Source organism: Pagrus major, chromosome 7 (assembly GCF_040436345.1).
Source record: "Pagrus major chromosome 7, Pma_NU_1.0".
Lineage (NCBI taxonomy): Eukaryota > Metazoa > Chordata > Actinopteri > Spariformes > Sparidae > Pagrus > Pagrus major.
The window spans coordinates 11495185-11521179 of NC_133221.1; the positions used below are offsets into that span (position 1 = coordinate 11495185).

At 41.2% G+C, this 25995-nt stretch overlaps 1 protein-coding gene across 1 annotated transcript in view; it reads right to left on the minus strand.

Annotated features, from left to right (window-relative positions):
* LOC140999817 (cadherin-4-like) overlaps window positions 1–25995 on the minus strand; it is a 232336-nt gene that overhangs the window by 99832 nt on the left and 106509 nt on the right. The window contains exon 3 of the mRNA XM_073470359.1: window positions 23528–23551. Within this exon, the coding sequence (XP_073326460.1) occupies window positions 23528–23551 (24 nt within the window). The remainder of the gene's footprint in view (window positions 1–23527; window positions 23552–25995) is intronic.

Genomic DNA, 25995 nt, shown 5'->3' on the forward strand with positions numbered 1-25995 from the left:
GTGTAGTTGTGGGTGCAGAGGTAAAATATTGGGAGAATCGCTGATCCTGCTGTTGATTTCAATGATCAAAATTGAAAGTCTACTTTAATTTTTTTTTTTTTGACTTAGAATTAAAATCATGATGCCTCCACTCAGGTAAGAATAAACCATAAAGCAACATTTTGCATATAATGGTCAACAGTCTTGATGGACAAGGAAATCATGCTGTAAAGTGCTGCTCCTTAATCACAGAGATTGTTTTAAAGCGACAGATTGTAACTTTACCATAACTGTTAGATTTGTGTGAAAACCTGACAGTCATTTTGTTAACAGATAAATTAACACAGCAATGTTACAGACTCCATGACTGAAAGCAGATGGAGAAAAAGAAGCAGAGAGAGATAAAGGGAGATGTAGAGAAAAAGAGATAAAGAGGTTGAGCAAATCTATTACTGATAGCGATTTGGTGCTTGCTAGAGAGGATGGTGAAAAGAGGGGTCCATTCATGTGGCTCTTGTCCCAATAGAAGAGATAAGAGAGTAGTGGAGCTCAACTAACTCTGTAATTACACTGCACAAAAGTCTCTGGAGAAGTTTTTTTTCATGGTGCTGAGAGCTCCATTTAACACATTTCAGCAGATACGGCGAGGGTTAAAGGAATTAGAGTCTAAAGTAATCCCAAATATACCATATCACCTCTGCCATCTATAAATCCTGTCTGGATGTAATTTGTGTGTCCAGGAGGATGGTCTGTATGTTTCTGCCATACAGCATAACAGTCCTTTGGCCCCAGTGGTCTATGTGAATATTTGTCTCCACTAGCTTCCCTGACTGGTCTCCATGCAACCTTTTCTTCAAGTCTACTGTCACAGGAGCACTGACAGGAGGCAGTTTTGTGATGTTATTTGGGTGATTTTATTTGCTCAGTAGGTTACTGTGCCCCCAACCACCACTGACACATTTCTAGCTCTCCACAGTCTCCCTGGTGCAAAGCCCACCTGAGACATGGTGAAATCAGTGTAATGAACTACGCAGCACACTGGCAAAGGCATCAATCAGATGACAGCAGGCGGACAGACAACAAAGGAAAAGAGGTGGAGAAGCAGCACGGAAAAAGAGAATGGGAAAAAAGAAAAGCAAAGGCTGAAACGCAACCAAGGGATGAAAACTTAATGTGAAGCAACACGAGATGAAGAAACCCACGCACAAGCTATGAAATATTACACAGCCATACATTAAGAGGAATGTAAGAGAGAGAATGGGAAAGATAAATGTGAAGGGGCATGGAAAAGAAGAACAAGGCCAATAATTTGAGACCGGATATACCCTTTATGGACAGTGTCTGCTTGGGTTCCCCTCTCTGACAGCTTATTAAAGTTTCATGCTAAAATGAGTCAATATTAGATATGACATTTTCAGGGTGAACTCGTCTGGAGCGGATATGGGAACAGGATAAGGTTCTCGTTGCCATGGTGGCCAAATGACCAGTCCTGGCCAGAGGGGACCAAAACAGGAAAAAAGGTGCACGGGGTGGTTTCATGTCAGTGAAATAATATTGCCACAATTTTGACTGAAAAGAAATTGGGGAACCATAATCCAGCACTGAAAATGAAAAGATAGGTAAAAAAGGCTGGTTTTTGCAAAACTAATTCTCTAAGACCCGATAAAATGAGAAATGACTCCTCCATCCATCTATCTATGTTAGACATTTTGTTCTGTACTTAAATTATCCGAAATGTGTCCCACAATGCTCAAAGCCAGAGAAATTGTCGATTTTATTCAAAGTAACAGTGTGTTTGATTTGTTTGCCTGTGCGTACATCTTCCAGGGAAACACTGGAAACAACAGATGATACGTCAGAGAGTGAGGAAGAAAGTCTGCGAATGTAACTAAACATAACGTGAATAAAACATATACATAACCTTGTCCATGAACATTTTTTGCGTGATTCACGTCAGATAGATTTCTATCAGCAACTGTGGTTGTTTAACTATGAAGACAACGACTCCTATGATTTTCATCAAATGACATCTTTTGTTTTAATTAATTTGATTGAGAGACCGCTAGCAGCAGAAATTACATACTGTGTGTTTAAGACTAATACTCAGTATTTCATAGTGGGCTATTTTCAAGGCTTTTCGTGTAATACTGTTCTAACAGAAAGACAATCTCTAATACAGACACAAACACATATGTACGTGCACACACACACAGATGAAAGAGCACATACACACCTTTTGAAATACAAAGCTTTGTATGTTGTATTTTGACCTTATTCCTTACATTGCTAACCTTCAGTTGCCAGTCTGTCTCTCACTCCTACCTTTTTTGTCTCATTCTCAGTTTGATCACAGGCAGCACAAAGACACAAAGTGACTCGGATCAATCTGTTCTTTACAGCCCCCCTATGTGAAGAAAAATCAGTAGGGAAGACGGTTGTAGAAAAGATCCCTGGTAATTTCCTTTCCTTTGACAAGTGGGGAAGAAAGTGAAGATTACATTTAAAGCTGAAAACTGTTTGAAACAAAACACACTCAGTCAGATACAGACTCACGTATAATTTGTTACAGTACATTGTTTGAAGATGATAAAGGGGAAAAAAAATGCTGTCAAAAGATTGGACATGGAAACTGTAACATGTTCAATGGAGATGACTAACTTTTGTGAGATACAAATGTCATCCTCCGCTCTTTCATCCGTGCCTCCTGTTCTTCCTGGCGGACCTTTGAAGAGGTCGTTTGACAGGCCTGAAGCGGGCCGCACCGGAACCAACCAGCTAACAATCACAGCACCCTAACCTTTCATTTCCTGGCTTCAAGTAGGAAATCAAAGACATCGAACAAATGATTCAGAAGGGGGTGATAGAGACAAGGAGCTTTAAAAGACAGAGATAAGGGGAGTTAAAAGGGGAAAAAGAGAATAGTTCAATAGAGACGTGATTGACAGTTAAAGATGGAGGTGACAGAGTCAGCTAAAGTGCTCTTTATTCCACTGAGAGTAAAGGAGGTTATGGTGGAACAAGCAGCAGGAAGTCAGAAGAAGTGGCAGACCAATTAGTTGAAATGTTACAAAGTTCAAAATTCTCTTTGATATTCACATTTTCTGCCTGCATGAGCTTTGTTCGCTCAAGAAACAGCACACGCACGCACGCACACACACACACACACACACACACACACACACACAAACACACACACACAAACACACAAACCACTTACATGCTCAAGGACTCTTCAAAATTGGAAATACGTATTTTTCTTCTAATTTAAAAAAGAACTAGAAAAAGGCATGCGTATACTGGCAGACAAAAGGCTTGTGCTTGTCAGGGCTCGGGACGTAAACATTAATGGGGTCCCCCTGATGTAATGTTGGCTAGCTCAGTAGTGGTGTGCACTTCCTCCTGCGTGGTGATACGGTTAGCAGGTGTAGTTCAGTAGAAGGACAATAGTTCCTACATGAAACTGCTCACAAGAAAGACTGTGGATTATCTTAAATAACTGGGTCATGATTTCTAGAAAGACACATTAGTGTTGTGATTTTAAAATGTATTTAATTTGAGTGCCATCTAGTTCCATTATATTCCAGAGACGGCAGACATCTCGGCCAGTCTCTTCAAAACATGGCAGCTCACACCAAAACAGCACTGCAGGTAAGAGGAAAAATAAGTATGTTTAATTTTGGGGTTACAGTGTAACTGTCCCTTTAAGTTTATATACAACTGACTTGAGTGAGATTCTTTGATTGCAGGATGATATTTAGATGTTGTGTCTTTCATGTGGCATTAGGACTAAACACAGATAAAGGTGTTGCATGCAAATGAAGGCGAATCGTGACAGGAGCTGTGATCTCAATCGGGCCCTTGGCATCTGCGTGTGCACTGAGCAAGCACATCTTCACACACACTATCCCCTCAACATTCTTTGATCTGCCAATATCAATCTACATGGCTGCCCAGAGGGCAGGACCACAGACTTAATCAGACATACATACTTCTTTTTCATCTCCTCTTGTTCAATCAGTATACATTCGGGGAAGTTTCTGAAAATAGCTAATGATTGTAAGGTGAGTCAGTACTCTAAGGCATTAGCTGCTGCCCTGGTTTTAAGTTGGAGAGGAGGAGATAGTGTTAGGTTGTAATTTCACACCTTAACTTGCATTACTCTCACTGCAGCTGGGGAGCGAATACAGAGAGAAATGTTTAATTTTGTTTCTGAGGAAATGGAAAGTGTGGACAGTGAATTACAATCTTACCAAATGAAAAAAAAAAAAATGCAATTTCGATTATCAAAGATGAGCGTTTGAGTGTGTGTGTGTGCTCAGTTGTGTGTAACCACACTGCATACAGTTTCAACTGTGTGTGTGTGTGTGTGTGCAAGGGGAACTGAGATGTTGGGACTTGGCATCTCTCCTCTTTAATGAGTATCTCTGGAGATGGCAGGTGCATGTTCAGCCATTCTTTTACAAGCTCAGCAACAAACAGGCCAGTCCTCTCTCTCCCACTGCAATTACCACTGTCATTAGCAGAATCACATTATCAACAACACCAAACAAGCGATATTGCTAATAAACCCACACGAAACACTTCTAAAGTACTAGCATCAGCATGCACACCTAGATCTAACGTACCAATTTAAAAAAAAATAAAAAAAAGAACACAGATTTTTTGATTTGCTGATGTGCTTGAATCAAGGGATTATTGAGCCTTTGCCATCATGGAGTTTCTGTTTTTGGAATGACCTTCCTAATGAGTCCAAGCTCAGTCAGTATCATCTTTTGATGCCCATTTTTAAAAACAAACATTTACGTAATTATCTTTACTTAATAGTCCGTGAACTGCCTTTCTCATGTCTTACTTTAATGATTTCTATTTTGGCTAAGTAGCTGTTTCATTTTTGTATTTTTCCTCTTAATTTAATCTTTCGTGTTGTCATTTAGTTAGCAAATCACTTAATGTGCTCTGAAAATGGCTATACCAATGATCATAATGATTATGATGATGATTCATGGTAGTTGTAGTTGTAGCAGTGCTAGTAGTAATGATGTCATTATGTGTGGTGTGATGCGAGACTGTCACCCTCACTTCCATTGACTGTGGAGTTGTTTAACAAAGCAGGTATTTGGAGCAGTGCATCCCATGGTAATGCTGAGTGTGACTGGGCCCTCCACAAAACTCCAGACACCAATAGGTAAGCACTATTATTATGTTTACTCTTTAAAACCAGAGTGGTAGCAGGGGAAATCATCTACTCTTCTCTTTCACTGCCAATTTCACTCTCTCCCTGTGTTTTCGCTCTCTGGCTCAACTTTGTTCCTTAGACTATAGATAACAAATGCCTCCCGTGCGGGGAAAGGGAGGCGTTTCAAGGCCAAATAATGAACACATTTGGAATTTAAAACTCCAAAGGGGGACGAATCCGAAGTGGCATGCAGAGGACTTTCATCAGCTATTTTAAGTTTCAAGTTTGAGATGAGTTTGTGGCCCTTCAGAAAAACCCCAGGGTGGGATAATTACTTGCTCTGCATCCTGAGGAGGTGTGTGTATGGATTGCAGGCGTGTCTGTCTCCATAGATAAATGGTAATCAGCCTGATGCAGCAGGTGAGATATGTAGAAAAGGTCACCTGTCATTATTAGTAGATTGATCACTGATTAGATTTAAGTCTCTTCATGTTCAGCACCCAGGCCACCGTGTTTACTGTGAGAAAAACAAAAGTCCTGTATTTGCTTCACTGAGTTAAGAAATACATAAAAGCTGTAGGGGATAAAGCGAGAATGAAACCAAAACAAGATTGTCATGCCATAGATGTTGTGCGTGGGTTGGTTAACCTGCTCACACAGCTGGAGTTGCAGAAAGCTCTGGGACCATTAGCCTCACTAGGTGGTCACTTCTAGATGGAAGATCACACACTCCACACCAACACACACAGCCGCTCCCCACCTCCCACTCCCTCCACTGGGTTCAGCTGGGCAGGAGTTGAAGGGAGGAGAAGGTTAGTGGGTGTTCATCCCTTTGAATTCCAGGAGCGGCTACAGTTGAAGTCTGTTCTATGTTGTCTCCTGTCATAGCTCGCCCGGGGCAGCCAGAAGCTTTATTTACTGGAGCTGACACACCAGGGGCGGCAGAGAGCCCTAATTGCTTCACGGCCTCCTTGAGCTGCGTGATGCGTTCACTCCTTACATGAATCTCCTCACAGAGAGAAATTAAGGGGCAGCGGCGGGGAACGTTGCCCCTGTCCACTTTCAAAAACAACCCCGCATGCACACAGCAATGCACCGACATACACACAAACACAAATACTCTGCTCTATGAGGTGTGAGCAGAGAGGTCTCTAATAGCCTGACTGGACCAGAATGAGTACCAGAGAGAGCTTAAGCACGCCACGCAACACTAGCACTCAAACAGAAAGCACAACTGAGCACCAACACTGCCTCAAGTTTACCATGTACTGCAATGCTTCACATTATAATAAGGGGCCCCATTACGGAAATCTCATATTTGTCTCACATTATGATGTTGCACAACGAAACTAAGAGAGCACAGCACATTATGCAGATCCACTCACACTGCTCAGATACTGCATAAACCCTGGTTTAATCAAGTCTAATTGTTGAGATTATGAGGACGTGTGTATGTTAATGCCTTGACAAACACCAAAACTGGAACATGTATTGTCCCTCAGGAGGGTTTACACATTTTCCTCTGCTATTAGTACATGTTAAGCTTCGAGTCAGCTGAAGACAAACATGATAATAGCCTGTGGATTAAAATTAGCGCTTTCTCATAAAAAGTCATCTGGCTTTACTGATGACTGCCAAAATCAAATTCTGGGTAAAAGTTAGGGCTCCACATTTGTCATGAGCATCTTATTAGGATTACTAATTCAGACATGAGTTGTGTGTTGTGTACAAACATGGTACTGTATCAGCTAATTGATTCAATTTTGACTGAAACAATCAATTGAGCATTCTCCGGTCGCACTGTGGAGACACTGGCATGTTGACAACTACCTACTCACTTTTCATTTGCTCTATATCTAAAACTTATCGAAAACATACTGCAGCCACTTCCCTTTTGAACACTCTCATCCAAACAGATAAGAACAGCATCTGACAGGCTAATTAATAATGAAAGCTTGCCTCTACCTCTGGAATTCTATTCCCCCAATAGGATTTCTATTAATGTTGATTGACCCTGGCTCACTCATTGCCACTCTGGCACAGCTCACTGCTACCCTTGCGCCTTCTTAGGTGCCAGTGCAGGTTAGCTGATACATGAATAATTCCCGGTGGACATTAACAGTAAGAAGTAGGGCAGAGGATTTGGTGGTGTGTCTCTCTTCCCATCCTCGCTCTCAATCCCCTCATCAGCAGGATGTTAATATTTAATTATACAAGCTTCATTTCATACTCTCCAGCTGAAACCATGAGGTGGAGATTGAGGTACAGGGGACCACTATGAGGAAAATGATGAAATAGAATACTGGGGGTTGGTTGAGGATACAAGAGAGAAAAGAGGAAAAGAAGTACAGCATGGGGGAGAGAGATGCAAGTGCCATTATGCCAGTGAGTTAAACAAGGCGAGTCAATTAATACTTTCATATGTGTGGTGGTGGACACATCACAAGAGGTGATAGGAACCAACAAAGCATCAGATGCCATGAAAGTCATTTTCAGAAAGCATTAAACACCTTAAACTGGCACTAGACAACTTTTTTCGCTTTAACTTATCATCTTGAGGTAATTACTGACTGCACAGTGTAATGACTGGAGAAAAATGGCTGCATCTGCATATAGATTGGGTCCCTATAAACCTCGCTTTCACTATGCTTTTCGGCCTGCCAAACAGGCTCAATATTTCCCGCAAAAACGATGGTCCTTACAAAGGACAAAGAAAGTACGTCTGCCATTATGCAACAAAAACAGGAAGAGGCATTTTTTTCTTGTTGCTATACCTGGATAATGTTGGAACGACTGGAATAACTGTAGAAATGCTACACTCTACACTTCATGGTCAACATTTTTCATTGTTTTTATCATCCATAAGATATAAAGGATGTACTATTCTCTTAAATGTTGATAGGCGGATGTCAGTCCAGCGCAATAATCCATCTTCACTCCACTCCTGCTAATGCAGCACAATCTTCTGTGTTGTCACTGATCTCTGTTGTGATTATTCTGTATCTATTTCCTTTATCTTCCCTTCTCAGGCTATTTGAAGGCATTTCAGACTGCTGGTGCTTCTGTTGCCCATCGAATATACTTAAAAACTTTTTTTTCCCCTTGAAGTTCAAACTATAAACTCCAGATAACTTAGCGTCAGAGCATAAAGTTTTTTAATCTTTGAACCATAATTAATTCTAATATTGGGGGATAACTGGATCTATGCCTTCCTAAAAGTACATATTGCCGTTTTTTTCATCAGATAAGTGCAAGGGCCTTTCACATCATACATTATCTGACAGAGGAAAGGACTTTAATGATACAAACAGACAAATTAGGCTGCCCTGTACATTTGGATTCCTCTCTCTCTGCCTCTGCACTCTGTTTACGTTTTATCCATGACCAATTTATAATGAACTTACGTCAAATTCTGCAAAGCTAATGATGAGTACTTTCAAGACGCTGCTAGAACTTTCCAGCAATGCGAAGGTGATGTGCACAGTGGAACTCGCATGTATTTAATGTTGAAAATTCATCCTAATATTAGACCTTTGGGCTATTTCCTTTTCAACAAATCTTGTCGGAGTGGGATCTTGCAGATGAAGTGGTGGAGCATTAATAATTTATGTCTGAGCCTTTTTATAGAGCGCAGCCCTTGAGATTCATAATTCTATTCACATTAGGTCTCCGAAAAAAAGTTTAAGTTTTAATAAATAGGTATTAAAACTTTAACTGATATTAATAGCACCAATTAAAGAGCATACCGTGGAGTTATGCATCATTTCTGTACTGGTAGAGTGGAAAACCTACTCAGCAGAACCTCCCTAAGCTCTCTATCTTTCACTCACTTTATCTTTCTCTCTGTATCTCTGTCTCATTTTAATTCTCTCACACACACACTCTTTATCTCACTTCATCACTGTCTCCTTTCCAAACAAGAGATAATACACAGAACTGACACTCTATTGTGGGCATTGTGAAGAAACGCTAACATCTGTGCAAACCTTTTATGGCCATCATAAATAGAAAAAAAAACAACTGTTCAGTGTGCTATAAATGCGCGAGCTGCAGCATTTTACTCCACCTCATCATTCCATAATCAATTCGCTGAACATTACTACTACAAGATGAGAGTGCCTGACCATCCATGCTCTTGATTGATGAGCAATTCTCCTTGTCTCCCACATCGTCATTTCCTCTAGTGTGCCAGGTCAAATGGTGTATGTTACTCAGCCAATAATCATTCCTTTCGGTTTATGGAGTAGAACCTGTGCTGAATGGTCATGCCATTAAAGACATTAGCATGCACGTCTTTGCTTCAGGTACCAAGCGCATGCATGCCGGGCTGTTTTAACCAAACCTCTATTTCACAGATGGCTGAAAGAGGCGGCATGCATATTACTGCTGTTAGTGTTCACTCTCCAGTACAAGTGTAGCAGGCCATTCGCTATGGCCAGCAGAGGGGCTATCTCAGTGGGATTTTTTCCTCTCTTTCCCTCTCAGTTTGCTCTGATGCTCTACTGTGCCTGGGGAAATATAGTGGGAGGGAGAAGAGAGAGTGTGTTTCCTTTGTTCTGCAGTTCTGAACACAGGACTATCATTTTCTTACTAGAGCCAAGAGAAGGGGTTGACTTAAATAATGGCTTCTGTGTTCTAATTTGTGTAGGGATTTATCCTGCTGCTTGGCTAGTGTAATGCTAGAGAGTCTTGCGAGCTGATCAGTATGAGCAGTCAGAGAGGCATGAGATAGCTGAGAGGGGAAATGAAGACAGAGAGAGGAAGAAAGAGAACAAGACAGACAGAGAAAGAAGAGGGAAGAAAGAATAAAGGCGCAAAGAGGGAGAAAGGTTCTGCTTCTTTGCTCCTGTGATTCCCGATGAAATTGATTCTCATACCTCCAGAGATCTCCCACTGTCCCCTTTCTCCCCTTCGTCCCGCCTCTATTACATACCTGTCCAGAGGATGAATGATCTACACATTACCCATGAGTACCACTGACCGATACACGCATCAGCGACTTCCAGTGCTCAGGAACCTCACAGACACTCTGAAGAGACAGAGGGAGAAACAGAACAGGAAATACATGCAGGAGGAGACGGCCGAGGATGGATAGAGGAAAGAGAAACAATCAAAGCTCATCATGGAAAATGAGTGTGAAAAAGAGAAAGTCAAAGCAAGTGAGGGGGAAGCCACCAAAGTGACAGGGTGGGGGTGTGATTAGGGCAGCAGATGGAGAAGTGCAGGTGAAGGCGGTAGCAGGCGAAGGGGATAATAGAGGCAATGAGTTAGTGTATTAACAGGAGGGCAGGGGAATGAAGGATGGAGTTTAAAAAAAGATTAGGGATTCCCAGTGAAAGAATGGAGATCAGATGGAGAATGAGGCTTAGGGAGCTGGTGTGCAGAGGGGGTTAGGCTCCTCCAGCAGAAAAGCTCGAAGGGAGGCAATCAGAGGTGGTGAAGGCTGTGCCTGTAGCTTCAACCCTGTAGTTCACTGCTGCTTTCCCAGGGGATAGGTGTCACTCGTGTGGAGAAAGAGAGCAGCCACTTTAATGAATGGAGCTCTTTATCTGAGCCTGAACAGCGAGTTATTACCTACTGAGTAGACACTACGGAGCGGGCTCTATTTCCACAGGAGTGATCCCCAAGGGAGGTGCGGAGAGCAGAAAGGAGAGGGGAGGGAGGGGTGGAGAAGGTAAGCGGGAGTTCATATTTGGTGCCTTATTTTGTAACAGGGTATGGCATCTCTGGCCTCCATTCTATAACACAGCCCCGGAGCGTGGTCGAGCATCACTGACAAGAGGAGCATTAGTGGGGAAGGCTGCAGGATAACCACACAATAATAACACCCACTGGGAAGGCCTCAAACTGTGTTGAATCTCTGCTACTTTCTGCATTTCTATTAGGGGAGTGTGGATGCTTTAAAAGTATTCAAGCACGCATCCTCACAGTACTGAGAACTTTTCCTTTTAAATCATGAACATTTTGTTGGTATATTGAAATAATATCATAGAAAGAGAGGGTCATTTTTTATCTTGACTTCTTTTTATGAACCCTGTGAGCAAGTTAAAAAAGGTAGAATTTATTAAGTACACATACACCATAAAGCTTGTGGGAAGTCAACAACCTTCCACAATCTTAAATGCGGTTAAAAATAAGTATGAGCGATAGCTTGTCAACACATGTGTTAACCCCCTGTAATGGACTGACTAAACCTTCTGCTGCTTTATGCTGCAAACAAGCCTCCTGTGACTGAACATGTGAACACAACAACAATACAATATATTATGATAATCTTTATGTATGAAGCATATTCATGCAAATAGATGCAATACATATGTGCTTTAAAAGAGATGAAGACCAAACAAGAAAGAAAAAACACAGATTCAAGATGAATTATCGACATCATCTGTATCATTTAGTAGTTAACCTGCAAATGTGCCAGAACCTTTCTTTACAAGGGATGCCAGATATGAAATTTTTCAGCTGCTACTATTGTTATCTGAATTTGAAATTATAGCCAATTAATTGCCAATAAATTTTCCATCACTGGGCCAATAATTTATCCTGCATCCCTACCATACACTGCTAGTCTGCAGGTAGAGCACAACTGATGGAGGAGGATGGAGCCAGTCTAAATCCTCCGTAGGCTCTGAGAGAAGCTCGGCTCCCCCGATGCTGCCTGATGGCTTTAATTGGTCTCCTCTGGCTAAGAGCAGAGCACAGGAATCCCTACCCACTAATGGAGTGAGCTGCAACAAGAGTGATAACTCTCATGCACTGTACACATACATGTTCACTGTAATACACATGCGAGTATCTGCACACTCACCTGTATGAGCACACAAACACAGTTACACACATGTACAAAGCAAGCATTTAATCCAGCAGGGAACCCCTCCAACTCTTTCTGCCTCACTGCTCTCTGCATTTAGACATAAATCCATACGCCTGAAAACCTGCCATAAAGATCTGATCCCATGTGAATATACTTACCCCCGCATACCATGTTGGAAAGACGAGTTGTTCCCTTCAAGAACTGGCTGTTTGATTCTACCTGTTCAGGGACTATTTGCCACATCCAAGAAGGGGTTAAAGGAAAGGGATGAAAAATCTAGAAAAACACCTTTGCTAAGACTTTCCCTGTTAAATATGGCAATTCTCAGGTTCAACTGCACATGAAATCCCATCTGGTGGATGATAAGATGATAAGCCATGCTTCAAAAGATGTAGGGAGTATTATATAAGAGCCAATGTAAAATATAAAATCATTTTAAACTGATGCATTTAGGTGTCTATAAATCATAAATCTGAAATTTCTGTGATGCAAAGTTAAAAAAAGACAAAAATGTGTTTTCCCCTGCTGACTCTGGGGGACGATTATAGATGTTATTATTCTCCCGGACAGATGCTGTTTGTACTGAGTAGACCATCTCTAGAGCATTGCAAGATGAGACAAAGAAAGAAAGAAAAAATACACAGACAGACAAACAGACTGGAATACTACTGGTGGAAGTACAGTACATGAACCTTCTTTTTATCTAATGAGCATCCTGGACAGACAGAGACAGAGACCACTCCCTATCTTTCATTGCTCAGCTGGGAATTACACTGCAGAGGACGGGGAATTGCTAAAAGCTATGTAAACATACTGCACACCCAGCAACTCCCAATCGTCTCAATATCACAAACAGACCTTGAAAAAGTACATGAAAGACAAGCGAGGAAAAACTGGCAGAGGGTAAACGAGAGGGAAAGTCAATGTGCAAATTATATCGGAAAAAGAAGAGTAAGAATGAACTACACAGTGGGAGCGTGATCCTCTTTAGCATTTAAACTACCTGCGTTTACTGACTGAGAGCTCGAGTCTCCCATATGTCTGATGTGAGCAGTAACAAAGCTGACAGAGAAGATCAATCCACAAAACTCAACACATCCCAGAACCAGCTGTCATTCTAATTGCCTCCCTCTACTGTTACTTTTAGCATCAGTTCCATGCTTATGCTGCACCAGGTTATACTGGTTATGGGTCTACAAAAGATTCTACTTCATCTAATGAGCAGTGGATTTCCATATAGAGAACAAGCATTTTTTATTCTTCTGTAGTGGCTGCAGACCCCTCTGTATGTGGAGTTAAGTTGTGTACAGTATTTGTGCCATCATGGGATTGTGCCAATTTGGGTTCTTAATGGCCTAAGCAGTGTTTACTTTTCAAAGACTTCCACATGAATTATTGATGGCTGTGAGCTGATTTGTGCTTGGAATTAGCCTGGAATAATCCATCTGGGCCTACCTTGCTTCCCAGGTGTCATTTCTCTCTCCCGGGTAAAAAGGCTGACTGGAAATGTACGTAGCTTTCTTACAGTGATTTGTTATCCTGATTTCTGCCGAGTGTAAAATGGGTGCTTGATGTGGACAAAAAAACAGCGGGCAGGCCCTTAACGGGTCTCACTGGAACCACAAGACATGCATGGACAATATCAAATGAATAAATTAACAAATATTTTCTATTTAAATCTGGAGCGAAGAACTTTTACATATAAATGAACATCAGTTCAATTTAAGCCCTTGCCAAATGAGATCACTCAATACTGATTAAGCCTTTGACTGCCAGATAAATCTCTCTGTGTTTCAGTATACTGGTAACTACAGAATCTGGTGTCTGTGGCAACATTTCAGCACTGGCTCACCAGTAGTGATGTGTATTACGTCTACGTCTTTGCTAGGGCTGATAGGGTGAGCAAACGTAGTGACAGAGTAAGCTACAGCAACTAGGTGTAGGGCAGAAAACCTAATATGTGTCCAGCTCTTTCACTGCAGGAGAAGGTACTAAAGTTCCCCAATGGAGGTTTAATTAATCCTTGATTTGAGCTGACACAGTTGACTAATCATTTGCAAATATTTTCTATCATTTGCCACCATGCAATCCAATCAGGGCATCAGGGGAGCATAGCAACATTCCCAAAGAGTTCCAGTGATCACCCTAATCATCCACTGCTGCCACCTTTACCCCTTTTGTAACTCATTATAATCTAATTTAATGTATGATTCCTTTTTCACCTCTTTATAAATCTTCAACCCTTTATGCCATTATCCCTGCAATGCATCAAGTTACGCTCCTACTGTCACTTATGCAATGTTTATTGACTGTTGTTGCCTTATCTTACCCCTAAAATGGTCTCCAATGGAAAAGGCCTCTTTGTTTGGATCCAAAGTGCAGAAGAAACCCGGAGAATTCCAAGATGTTTTCCTGAATACCTTACGGAGCAAATACACCTCAAAATGTGATACTTCATCATGCCCTTGTTTGCTCATTTCTCTCTGTCTTCCTCTCTAACAGAACTAAATCTTATTACATGAGCCCAAAGGGCAGAGAGTGCTATAGTAATGATTTGTCTGTGCATCGGCTTGTACTGTAAAACATACACTCAGCAGTATGTACTGAGACTGTCTGACTGGTAAAAATATTAGGAAAGTTATCAGAGGAAGTCTGAAAACTGCTGAAGAAGAGCTGAAGGAAGGCACGACTTCTACATTTGAGAATTTCTTCCCACTGCGCTCATGTGCGTGATGCCAATTTGTCCAGACCCCGATTCATTTTCTTGGCCCTCTTTGGTGTCAGAAAACGAATAGGCTTTGCATCTGAAGTTTGGTAATAAACTCTTGGATTAGATCCATCCCTCGGACAGAAATGAACCAGTCTGAGCAAAGAATAAAGAGACGACTCCTCAGCAGTCTGTCAGAGGCAACTGGCTCCGCTTTCTTTCCTGTTTGTGTATTTTTTAACCATTTCAACTTATTTATTTTTGGCTTGAGAATACCCATCTGCCATTACTGTGGTGACATGCCTTTGAGAAGTTGATGAGGTTTGAGAGCACAGCACTGTAGAAGGAAAAAGCCTGCTTAATTAGTGTGACTGTGGAGTCGGGAGATGTATTTATCTCATTATGGGTGTTTGAATGAATATTAACATGTTCTCGCTCAGAAATTTATAGCTGTTGCTAAATGTAAAAATTAGAAATCGAAAAAGTGTGAAATAAAAGGGCAGAACTATTTAAAAAGATAATGTGAAATCTTATGTTTCTAATTGTTGCTGATGAATGTGGCTCTGGGTTTTTTAGCAAGTGACAGAGGTGTGAGGAGTTTCATATTTCACTGGTGTGTATTGAACAAGACACACCATGAATCTCAGCAGCTTTTTCTCAGGTTTCTCAGGTGTCGTTGTACTGAGCAGAGATTGATGTACTCTGTCTTCCACTCCCTGTCTGTCCCTCGCTGTCTGTATTTCTCCGTTTCACCCTGCTGGGCTAATCCAAGCTGGCCAAATCCCTCTGCCGAGCAGGCCTGCATAGGAGCTGTCCTGCTGGGTGCAATATGCCACCCGCTTCCCTGGCAATGCCAGCCCCATAGGGCTTCAAGCCCACTGTGGTGTCTTGTCAGTAAACAGACAAAGATGTATGAATCATCTAAGTGACTCGGAGCAGGTAGTCCTGTGACAATAACATGTTGTTGAATCACAACAAAGAGTTATTTGCTCCATGGGATTACTGCAACCGTGCTCTAATCTTCCAGATACCTGCCGCACACCATCAGATACAGGCTGACACACCTTTTAAATGGAACCACTGTACCAAAAACAGAACAGTTATGATAAGCTGCGGTCCACCTCTATATAGTCACTTACACTTACCCTGTATGGATGGCCTGAAAACCCCATCCACCAGTGCAGTCAGTGTTGCACCCTACTGAGCAGACCAGAGAATATCAAATTAAGTTCATCCGTCAAGGGAACAAGCTGTTCTTATATCTAATTGGCAGTTGAGGCTTAAGAACAGGATTCTATAAGAGAGAGTGGTGATCAGTTTACTTCCGTCTCCATTCTTTTTGTTAAACTTGTCTCTGCTTTTATCTGCTCTCTGTCTTTTCCTGAGAAATGTTTTAATGCCCAGACAGCCTTAATGAGTCTAAGATGTGGGTCTGCTGAGGCTCTCTTTGTGTGGTTTTGTCTTTATCTTTATCTCTGGCTAACACTCAATTGGACATGTCGCAGGGTTTAGCCTGGCAACAAAACGCATTATCAGCCTCTTGTGAGCAATAACTAAGAACCTTTCACATTGTTACAGAAAAAAAGCGACTTTCTGCTTCATGCACAGGTGACACTTCATCATTAACGCCTTTTTTCACCAATCCTGTCACAGAGGTTTCTAGTGTGCTTGTTGAGGGGTCCATCGAGAGCCTACAGTGTCTTCTGTTGGCATTTAAATCCCATATATGCTAGACCTCACTAGTTGGCCTGAGGGAGACAATATAGGCAATATCATGTCTATATTGACCTGTCTCTCCTCTCTACACAGCTGAATTAAAAAAAATAAAAATTAAAGGTCAAAGTAATCATGGTTTTTGTCACAAGGATCCAGGGAAGCGTGAGGAGGAGGCAGCTGGAAACAAAGCATGTTTGCACATACTCATCCAGTCATCACTGCTACATAGGGAGCCTGAAAGCAACTACTGTTACTGCCGCACATATGGCAGGATTGGAGAGGCATCTCAGAAAAATCTGAGAGTAGGTTGATGGCAGTTCAAATACATTCAGTTACATTAAATTCACAGTGTTTATCTCATACTATCGGTTGGCCAAAACATAATTTTGGTCATTTTGAATCAATATATGAAGGTAATTTTGAAATGTTCACACTTGAGTTAAATGGACAGTTAAACAATGCATCTTTTAGGGTGTGGCTACCTTGTGATTGAAAAGTCACAACTGCAGCGACCGGTAGTGTTCTAGTGTTGTGAGACAAAGCCATCCCTCGCTTCTCCCTAGCTCCGCCCTCTCCTCCAAATACGGTCAATTCTGGTGCTTGATTTTTTTTTGCCATTGTGCAAAGGCAGGCCCTACTCTACCTCTGATTGGCCGGCTCGTTGCTTGGTAAGGGGAGATGCAGAGCCCCTGATGGACATTTTTTTTAAGCAATGGCTGCAGCTGCAAATACTACCAGCCCAGTATTACAAATCAATCAAAAAATAAATCCTGTATTAAGTATGAACTGGCAAACATCGTACTTCTGTCTCTCTGTATTCATACATATAAATTGTCCGCTTAGAAATTCCTGGAACTATCTGTTTAAACTTCTGTTGTAGCAACTCTCTCTACTCAAGGGCTCTGGGGAGATGGTTAAAAATGTCATGATCAGAGCCAATCACATGCAGAGAAGGGAAGAGTCCTCGCACAATTCAGATGGGGAAAAAAAGTTGACGGCAAAATTGAGGCTTCAAAACTTCAACCAAAGGGTGACGTCACGGTGGCTATGCTCAGTCTCTTTTATGCAGTCAATGCTTCATCCTCTGGGGACCAAGAATGGAATGTCTGTATAAAACTGCATGCCCCTTCATATAGTACAAATACATTATAAATCATAAAGTGAACCATGTATTGAATAAGTGCTGGGAATAAGAAGTATACAGTTTGTAAAATACTTTCACCTTTTGATGAAAAAAGCCAAGCTGTTGGATTCTCCTGCGTGCATAACATTGTTGAAAACTATCCCGGGATTCTAAAACGGCTGTCATTGTAAAATTAATGACAATTTATTTTAACTGTTACATTGAGCGTAGGCAGCAGGGAAAACGTATGAATCAAACAAAAGCACCACCTGCATCACCATATGAAAGCTATGTGATCAACGGCATTCAGATTTGCACTGCTATGAACGCAGATGTCTGCAAATAATTACGATTACTTCAGCTGATTATTATTATTATTAAGTCATCACAAGAACGTGACGGACATTACACCACAAAAAATACAATCTATTTTAATTATTTTGTTTTCTTCTATTTTTTGATTTACTGTCACCCAATTAAGTCAGCAAACAAAGAAATTAAACAATAATTTAAGTATAAAAAAATATATCTATTAAGTCTAATTTTTAAAAAGGTTTCTGACACAATTAAAAAGAAAATTGTTTTCAAGATAATGAATTAGTCTTATCCTGCCTTGACATAAAGTATACTTACCAAAGTTGTGAAGGTTAAGGCTATTATCTTTCATCAAGTCAAAGTAACAGATCCTGCCCTTTTCATAAATACCACCGTTTGAAACAAATGAAGTGATTAATTAATAATGACAGACTTATGCAGCTGCTCTGATCTTCTTATATGAACAAATGTGTATACCCTCTAAAACTTAGCCCAGTCTTATGGACCACTTGTTACGCAAGTCCTTGCTTGGTATAATATCTACATAGGAAACTGAAAATGTGTCTGACTGAAGAGTCATAGCTACTACACACTATCACAATGTACTACAACTTCAACATGATTATGGTTGTAAAATGTTACATTACCTGAAATGAGGCTACAACCACTAATTCAAGTGTGAATATCACTATTATATTTAACTTATACCATCGCAACCACTTCAACAGATATCACAACAGCTACCAATTAGAGTTGAAACAGTATAATATGTCATGATACACTGCATTGTAAGGATGTGGAATAAAGTTGAAAAATAATTGGAACTCACTTATTAAAAGTGAGGGTAAAGTGTGAATTTAATTTTTTTTAAATCTGCAATGTTCTGCAATGATTTGTTGCTTAAGTGGGGTGTGTGGGTGCTACTGTGAGCTGTGGTGAGATCTTTTTCAGCTATAATTCCATAACAGTAAGTTTAAAAAAAGAAGCCAGCTAAATTGGATGAGATTTTCAACTTGTGAAGAACTTAAGAGGTTAAGAGTTTGGTTTTGCAATGCAACTTCCACCTCCACATGATCAAAAAAGCATGATGAGGTTGTAACTGCATTAGTTTTTTCATGAGCCAAAACAAAGTCTCTCACACATCATAATTTACACCCTAGCTAGTAGTTAATTTCAGGTTTATAATGGTATGCTGAAACAACAGTGCAAACTCATCACATACTCATCTGATGTGGCTACGGTGTCAGAAAGGCTTTTTGGAGCTGGATTTACGAGGCTGTTAATAGCTGAGAAGATCACATGAGGATTACTGCATTGTGATTATCACTTACCATTTTGAGAACATTCAAATGCTGTGTTAAATAATGATGTGTTCATTTAGGTGGCCAAAATAAACCAGTGGTCTAGTTTTTGCATGCAACTTTTCTGTTTTTAGCTTCAACATATTCTTTATTCTAACTGAGATGTGTTTTTTGTCAGTCTAATCTGTCAGACGAATCCTTTTTCTAATTATTTAAGTTACCAAAACATCATGAGAGGAGGGAAGACAAGTTGAAAGTAAATTGTGGACCTAAAAATTCTCAGCAGTCTCAGGCATAAGATAACATTCTTCACCGATGATTAGTTCAAAGATACACACACATTTGTATATAACTCAACCCATTATATTATATATGAGACATCATTTGTTAAATCTAAAGTGGACATTTTGCTGATAGTGTAGGACAATGCATAACACAGGTAAAAGAAAAATCTGAACAACTAGCTAATATTTGATTTCTCTTCATGGTAGCTTTGCTGTATTTCAACTTCTTGGATGTTAAGTAAGTTTTTCCTTATAAAACTATACTTTCAAGTAGTTCCCACAAGTATTTTAAGTGGGCTTTTCATACCAAGTGAAACATGAGAGCCTGGGAGCAGCAGCCACACATTGGCAAGAAATGCACATACATTTCATTCAAATCCTGTGTCTTAAGATTCCTCAACATGGAGCTAAAGAGGTACTTTCACTTGAGGGAGAAATTACTGGTGTGAGGACAGAATATGTTTCCAATTTAGCAGTGGCAGGAAGATATTGAAAAAAATGTAATACGGCATAGATCTGGAGATTTAGAGATTTAGAGAAGCTGGAGAAAAAGAAACAGACAGAGAAGTTGTGAAGAGTGTAGTTTCCTAGATGGAAGCTGACAGGTAAATTAGCATGTGTGGCTAATGGGGCAAAAAGTGCCTAGCCTTCGTAGGCACCCTTTCACTCTGACAAACAGGCAGCTTGTTGACCCAAACATTGCCTCTGTCACTCCATTTCTCCATTTTAACATTTAAACACAGAAACAAACACCCCCCACTTTGACACTGACACACTTACTGACATACTAACAAAACATGCCCCAGCACAAGCACACATTAAGATGCCATGCATGTGCAAAGAGCAGAATAACTTAATCTAATAGAATTTTTGAAAGAGTCAGACATGAATCTTGAAATGTTCAAAGGTTTTAAGATGTAGGCCTTTTGAATTTTCTTCCATCATGCTTTCTTAGCAGAATTTAGAAGCAGTGAAAAATCATGGATCACAGTGCATCTTGAATAGAGCGTGTGGAGTTGTTTACAATCTGCTCATCAAGGCGAGGGGTAAATCTCTCTCATGCAGCTCACTTTTTTCTCCACTTTCCTGCACATAGCAGGAATCAATAGCCAGATTGCCGTCTCTGAATCTCTCTGTCATTCGTTTTTCTTCCAATCACTTTACTGTGTATACCCTTGATGCCATGTTTGAGTCATAAATCAACACCTTCGCAAAGTGGGAGGAGTGGGAGTGTATGTGTGCACGCACATGTGAGTGTGTCTGCATAGTGAGTACGTGCACATGCATAAATATTTGCGGATCTGCATGAGAGACACCACGGTTGGGTATTACCACATATCAGTGTGCCTGTCTTCTCGTCGCGGGTGTCTGAATGTTTCATCTAATCATTAAACGCTGACAGGCTTCACAGAGTAGCGCCACTGATCCCCGTCAGAGGAATACGGGGCCTGACTTCATTAGCCCTGTTAGTACTAAGCTGCTTTACCCTCACTCACGCCTGGCTTAACCTGCACAGTGATAAATGCTTTGAGGAGAAGGAAAGATAGGCAGAGGGAAAGAGGGGTGAAACAAATGGAAAGCAGGGACAAAGGCATTTAGAGAGTGGCAAAGGTGCCAAAGTCAGGTACAGAGGATGAGGAAGTGAGAAATGGGAGTGTACAGGTCGTGTGAACCTGCAGTTTCCAGAGGCACGCGAGGGGATGAAGCTCAAAGTGGTGTTTGAACTGAGAGGGATTTACAAATGCAAAAACCAGCAAAACAATCAATTAACTTGTGTTGCAATTAATCAATTACTGTGCGAGCACATTGACAGTCAAAGTGCTTAACTGAGATTCCGTGAGGCTCCTATGTGATGAAGAATTAGCATTGACCTCTGCGCACACATATGCACCAACACTCATGCACAAGCTAAGTCATGCTGGTGCATACGCATCTAAGCACATAAAGATATGCACACACATCTTTGTTCTCAGCATATTTCTCCAGTACATTCATCTGGTTTCCCTCCTACCAGGACCCCCCTCCCCTCTCAACACTCAGTCTTTTTCTCCTGCCAGCAGCGGTTTTTGGCTGGCTTAAGTACGCCCACAGGCCCCTGAGGGACAGCCTGTGACGGATGGCACTGCGTGTGACTCCGATTCGATTCAGCCCATTTGATAAATTTATTGCTGGCATTTTGAAAATGAAATTAGAGGGACGTCTCCCAGAGACTGTTTTTCCAGCACAGGTGCCATAAATACACTTCATTTGGCAGAGGAGAGGGAGGAGGAGAGTAAGGGGGTGGAGAGGTGTTGGATAAAGGATGTCATGGTAGGGGGGCAGATAGTGGGGATGTTCCACACAAGTAGAGAACTAAAGAATAAGGTCAAGTTATAATGAGGTCCTGTATTAATCATGATATTGGTGAGGAATAACAGTAAAGGTTATTCAACCACAGCCCTGGACTTAAATACTATGTGCTGCCCTTCAATCTAACACATGTACAGTTGCATTGTAACAGATATAAGACCCACATCTCTCAAGTTGAATATTAATATAATTGAGACTGTGGAGAGAAAACATTGCCATCTTTCTCCATCTTTGATGCACAGACAACACACATAAACACTTGAACATGCACACATATATGGTTTATGTACACTATCTTTGCCTCAAGGCCCCACGACTCTCTAGTACCGATGGCACTGTCACTGCTGCATAGCCAGCCATAACTCAAAGCGTATGAATGAATACAGTATACTATTTTTCTCCACATTCTCTCAATGTGTACAGACAAGAGACAGGGGATGTTTTTGTTGATGCTATTGACTAAACAGATTTGAACTGGTCATATTGCATGGCCAAGAAAAGAAAGACAGATGCATACATGGACACAAGCAAGCTAACAAAAGTGAGCATTAATTTACTGTCAGGGTTACGTGGCCTTACTTATCTCCCTCTCATTCAGTAACGTATATGCGGCTGTGCAGGGATGATGTACGCCACACCAGCCTCTGCTCCCCTTCAACATTCATCAGAGAGTGAGGCCCGGGCAACCCACATCACTTACCTTTATAGGCCCATCTGACAACACCGTACACCACATAGTCATCACATTCACAGGCCTCACAACGGTGTGTTTGTGTGTGTGGGTGAGGGCACACAAAGTGTAACCTGTCACACAGATGTTATCTATCAATGCCGCTCGCACTATATCAACAAGCAGCTTCGATAGATCTGAGGCTCTGTATGGTGAAAAATGTTGCCATGTTCTCAGAGACACACTCCTGCTGTAAAGGTTTTTCATATACATGTTGTGCACGTTATATCAGATCCAGGTGACAATGACAATATTTTCACCTGCGTTCTGCTCCGCTCTGGTAAGAGCTTGTACAAAACAACACAAGTTCTTATAAGCGCAGCAGGGAGTCAAAGAAAGTTTCAACAAAACCAGCAGGGAGTCCTCCTGACTGATTGTCTGCTCCAGCTTTGCAATCACAGAGCGCGACACACCCTCTGCCATTACTGTACCTCCACTATGAGGAGCAGAGGGGCTGGGACTGCTCGGTGCATACACCTGCAGGCTGCCGCTCGGAACAAAAACCCCCGGAGCTGTTTAGACAGTTTGACTGTGTGGCCCCATCATCTTACAAAATCAAAACAGCCTACAGGTATATTCCTACAAACATCTCCCCCTCCTACATCTCCTGCCTCTCCCTGAAGATCCACTATGCAAAACAATCACCTCCCCCCAACCTCACATTAACATACACATGAAAGTGTGAAGGAGGCTAAACCGAACTGTGATTAGTCTTAAGATGAGACTTACAGAAAGCGGTGCATAAACACAGACTGTGGGCTGTCTATCATTGCGGGAGAGCAGGATAATTTAGTCTAGGTGTCAGTGGGTGTGAGTGATTGACTTTGTAATCAAACAGATTGTTCTGTAACAGAAACACTAGATGACTCAATTTCAAATCAACATCAACAACACCATGAAATGTTTTTCATCTCATTAGCAAAAATTCAGAGCACAACACAAATACACACACAGAGCAACACTCGCACACATGCCACCCTTCTGAAAAACGTATGGGGATCCACAGGTGACTGATGGAGTGCCGTCTTACCTTTTTGTGATGACACAGTGGTATCTGTAGATAAAAGAGAGAAGACACACAGAGGAATGTGTTAGGAGCTGACAGGCTGCAGTATACTAGACACATAAAATGCAGGAGATGACAGCCACGGCAGTGATTTGCTAGGAGGGGAACGAGCCACCTATGAGGATAAACAGATCAGGTGGGGGGGACTGTAAACAACCAGGGGGGTCTCTCATCTCAGACCTGCAGAGGATATCCACTTCACCGTATGTATACGTATGCACGCTTAGCTTTGCCTGGATATGCAAACACACATATGGACGCATACTTTGGGGGTGCTGAGTAACACACACAAATACACACAGCAGCTTTGTTCCACTCCACAGGAGAGCCAGGTGGGGGAAAAAATCTGAGTACACACCGAAGAGGGGCCTCAAGTAGAAGGATGAGAGTCTCGAGACCCCTGGAAACCCTTGATCTCTTACACAATTTACTCTGAGTGAGCTTTTCTAATAAGTAAAAATAATGCCTTTGAGGTGCAGCAAAACAGAGCAAATCAGATCCTTTCAGAAAACATTTTAGGTTCTTACTCAGAAGCCACAAGAGACGCTCCTGGCCCACAAGGCGTGCATCAAAACACGGGCTGCTTGGAGGAAAAGATGTGCTGCAATGTGTTTTTCATACAACACAGAACATTTACAAAAAAAGAGAAAGATAAGTGTGGAAAGTGTGTGTATGTGTGTGAGGGAGAAAAATACAGTAAATTTAACTTATTGTTCTCATAAAATATTTACCAGGACAGTGTTTGTGAGCTCCCAAGGTTTCATTTTTATTTAATAGACTTGTCAAACTTGCAGGGACACTCTTTTTCATAACTTTGTACTTTCAGCAGTTGAAATCCTATAGAACATTTCTCTACTGGCCACGTACCCAAAAAGCCCAAATGGCCACAGACATGGGAGGGGAATAATTGAATCCGGGTGGATTTGTGGTGTGCTGGGCTGAGGAACTGATAATCCAAAGCTCTGCCTAATTGCCAGAGTAAAGATGGCGCCCATTGTGGGGGTGGCGTTGGTGTTTATCAAGGCAGTGTGGCGTGGGATTGGACTGAGCATTAGGGCTTTACACACTTTTGTTTTGTGAGGTGTTACAGTGGATTTGAGCAAATATTGGCCCTCTGGTTATTACATGGTCTGATTGTCTGCTATGCGACTGTCCATAAGCTCTGCATGTCTAGCCTAATCTGAGAGGAGGCTTCAAATAATTAGTTAGTGAAGCACTCTCACAGCCTAGCGCAGTCAGCCTTATCACTAAAAGAAAATCCTTGGTCCATTTCCTTCTCACCCCAAAAGGCTTACAAACTCTCACCACTGTTAAAACCTTCGGGGTAGCCGCATAGATGATAAAATATTACCCGACATGTCACAATCACCGGCCCACATCCTGCTCTTTTTGTCGTTGGTTTTGTAAAAGAAAGACTACAGTATGTCAAAATCGAAAGTACTTGATCAATTTTCCAAAGATTACAAAATATTTTCAAGAGAGAGAGAAAAGGAGAGAGATGCTAACTACCTTTTTTTTTGTTTGTGGTGACAAACATACCGAAATTTAACATTTAAAATTTCAATTGATTTTGAACATCCTGGATGGATAAGGAGCATCACATAAATTGTGTCGATGTTAAACAAAATACAGGTCTTTAATAGTATTATTGTTTCTTATAGTCACTTTCTTCATCAAAACTAACATTTTCTTTGTGCTGAACATTTCCATACAACAGTACACAACATCTATAGCTTATTAGTTGAGAGTCAAACATATCTAAAGTCCAAATGGTCATCAGTATGTGCCAGACAATCTGTGAATTCACACATCGTTCCATGTTTGTGACTTAAGAAAAATCTAAACTATTATGTAATGCTATTGCAAAACCTGCAGGATCTGTAAATGTAGTTGAAAATTACAATAATTTATAATGAAAACTAAAGCCCCAAGTCTTACAAATCTGAGCGACTAAGACAGCCAAAGTGAGTTAACTAACAAGCGGGCATAAGACAGGCATTTCATTTATTCTAGCACATCTCATGATTTACATGCACTTAGAGCAGGATTTTTGGTGCATACTAAGAGATCAGCCCAAAACTGCTGCTATAGAAAGCTTCAACCCCTGTTAAGTATCAGTCTGACATATTTTGTGTCAAACAGTACAGTCAATACACATTACATGCCAATTAAGACTTGAATCTTTCTGGAAAAGAGCTTGCAAAGGGTAAACAAAAATCTAGAGACAACACAACTTAACACAAAACTTAGGCTATGTTCAGACTGCAGAAAAATAAACCGAAATCACATTAGCTTTTCAAATCAGGTGTGAAAGACGCAGTGTCTGCACTGTTATTTGTAAGTGATCAGATTGGATTTCTGTGTCCAGACAACACCAACCTATCTGCATGTGTTGCTGTAGCAACAACATAGGTGTCACTGTGTATGCTGGT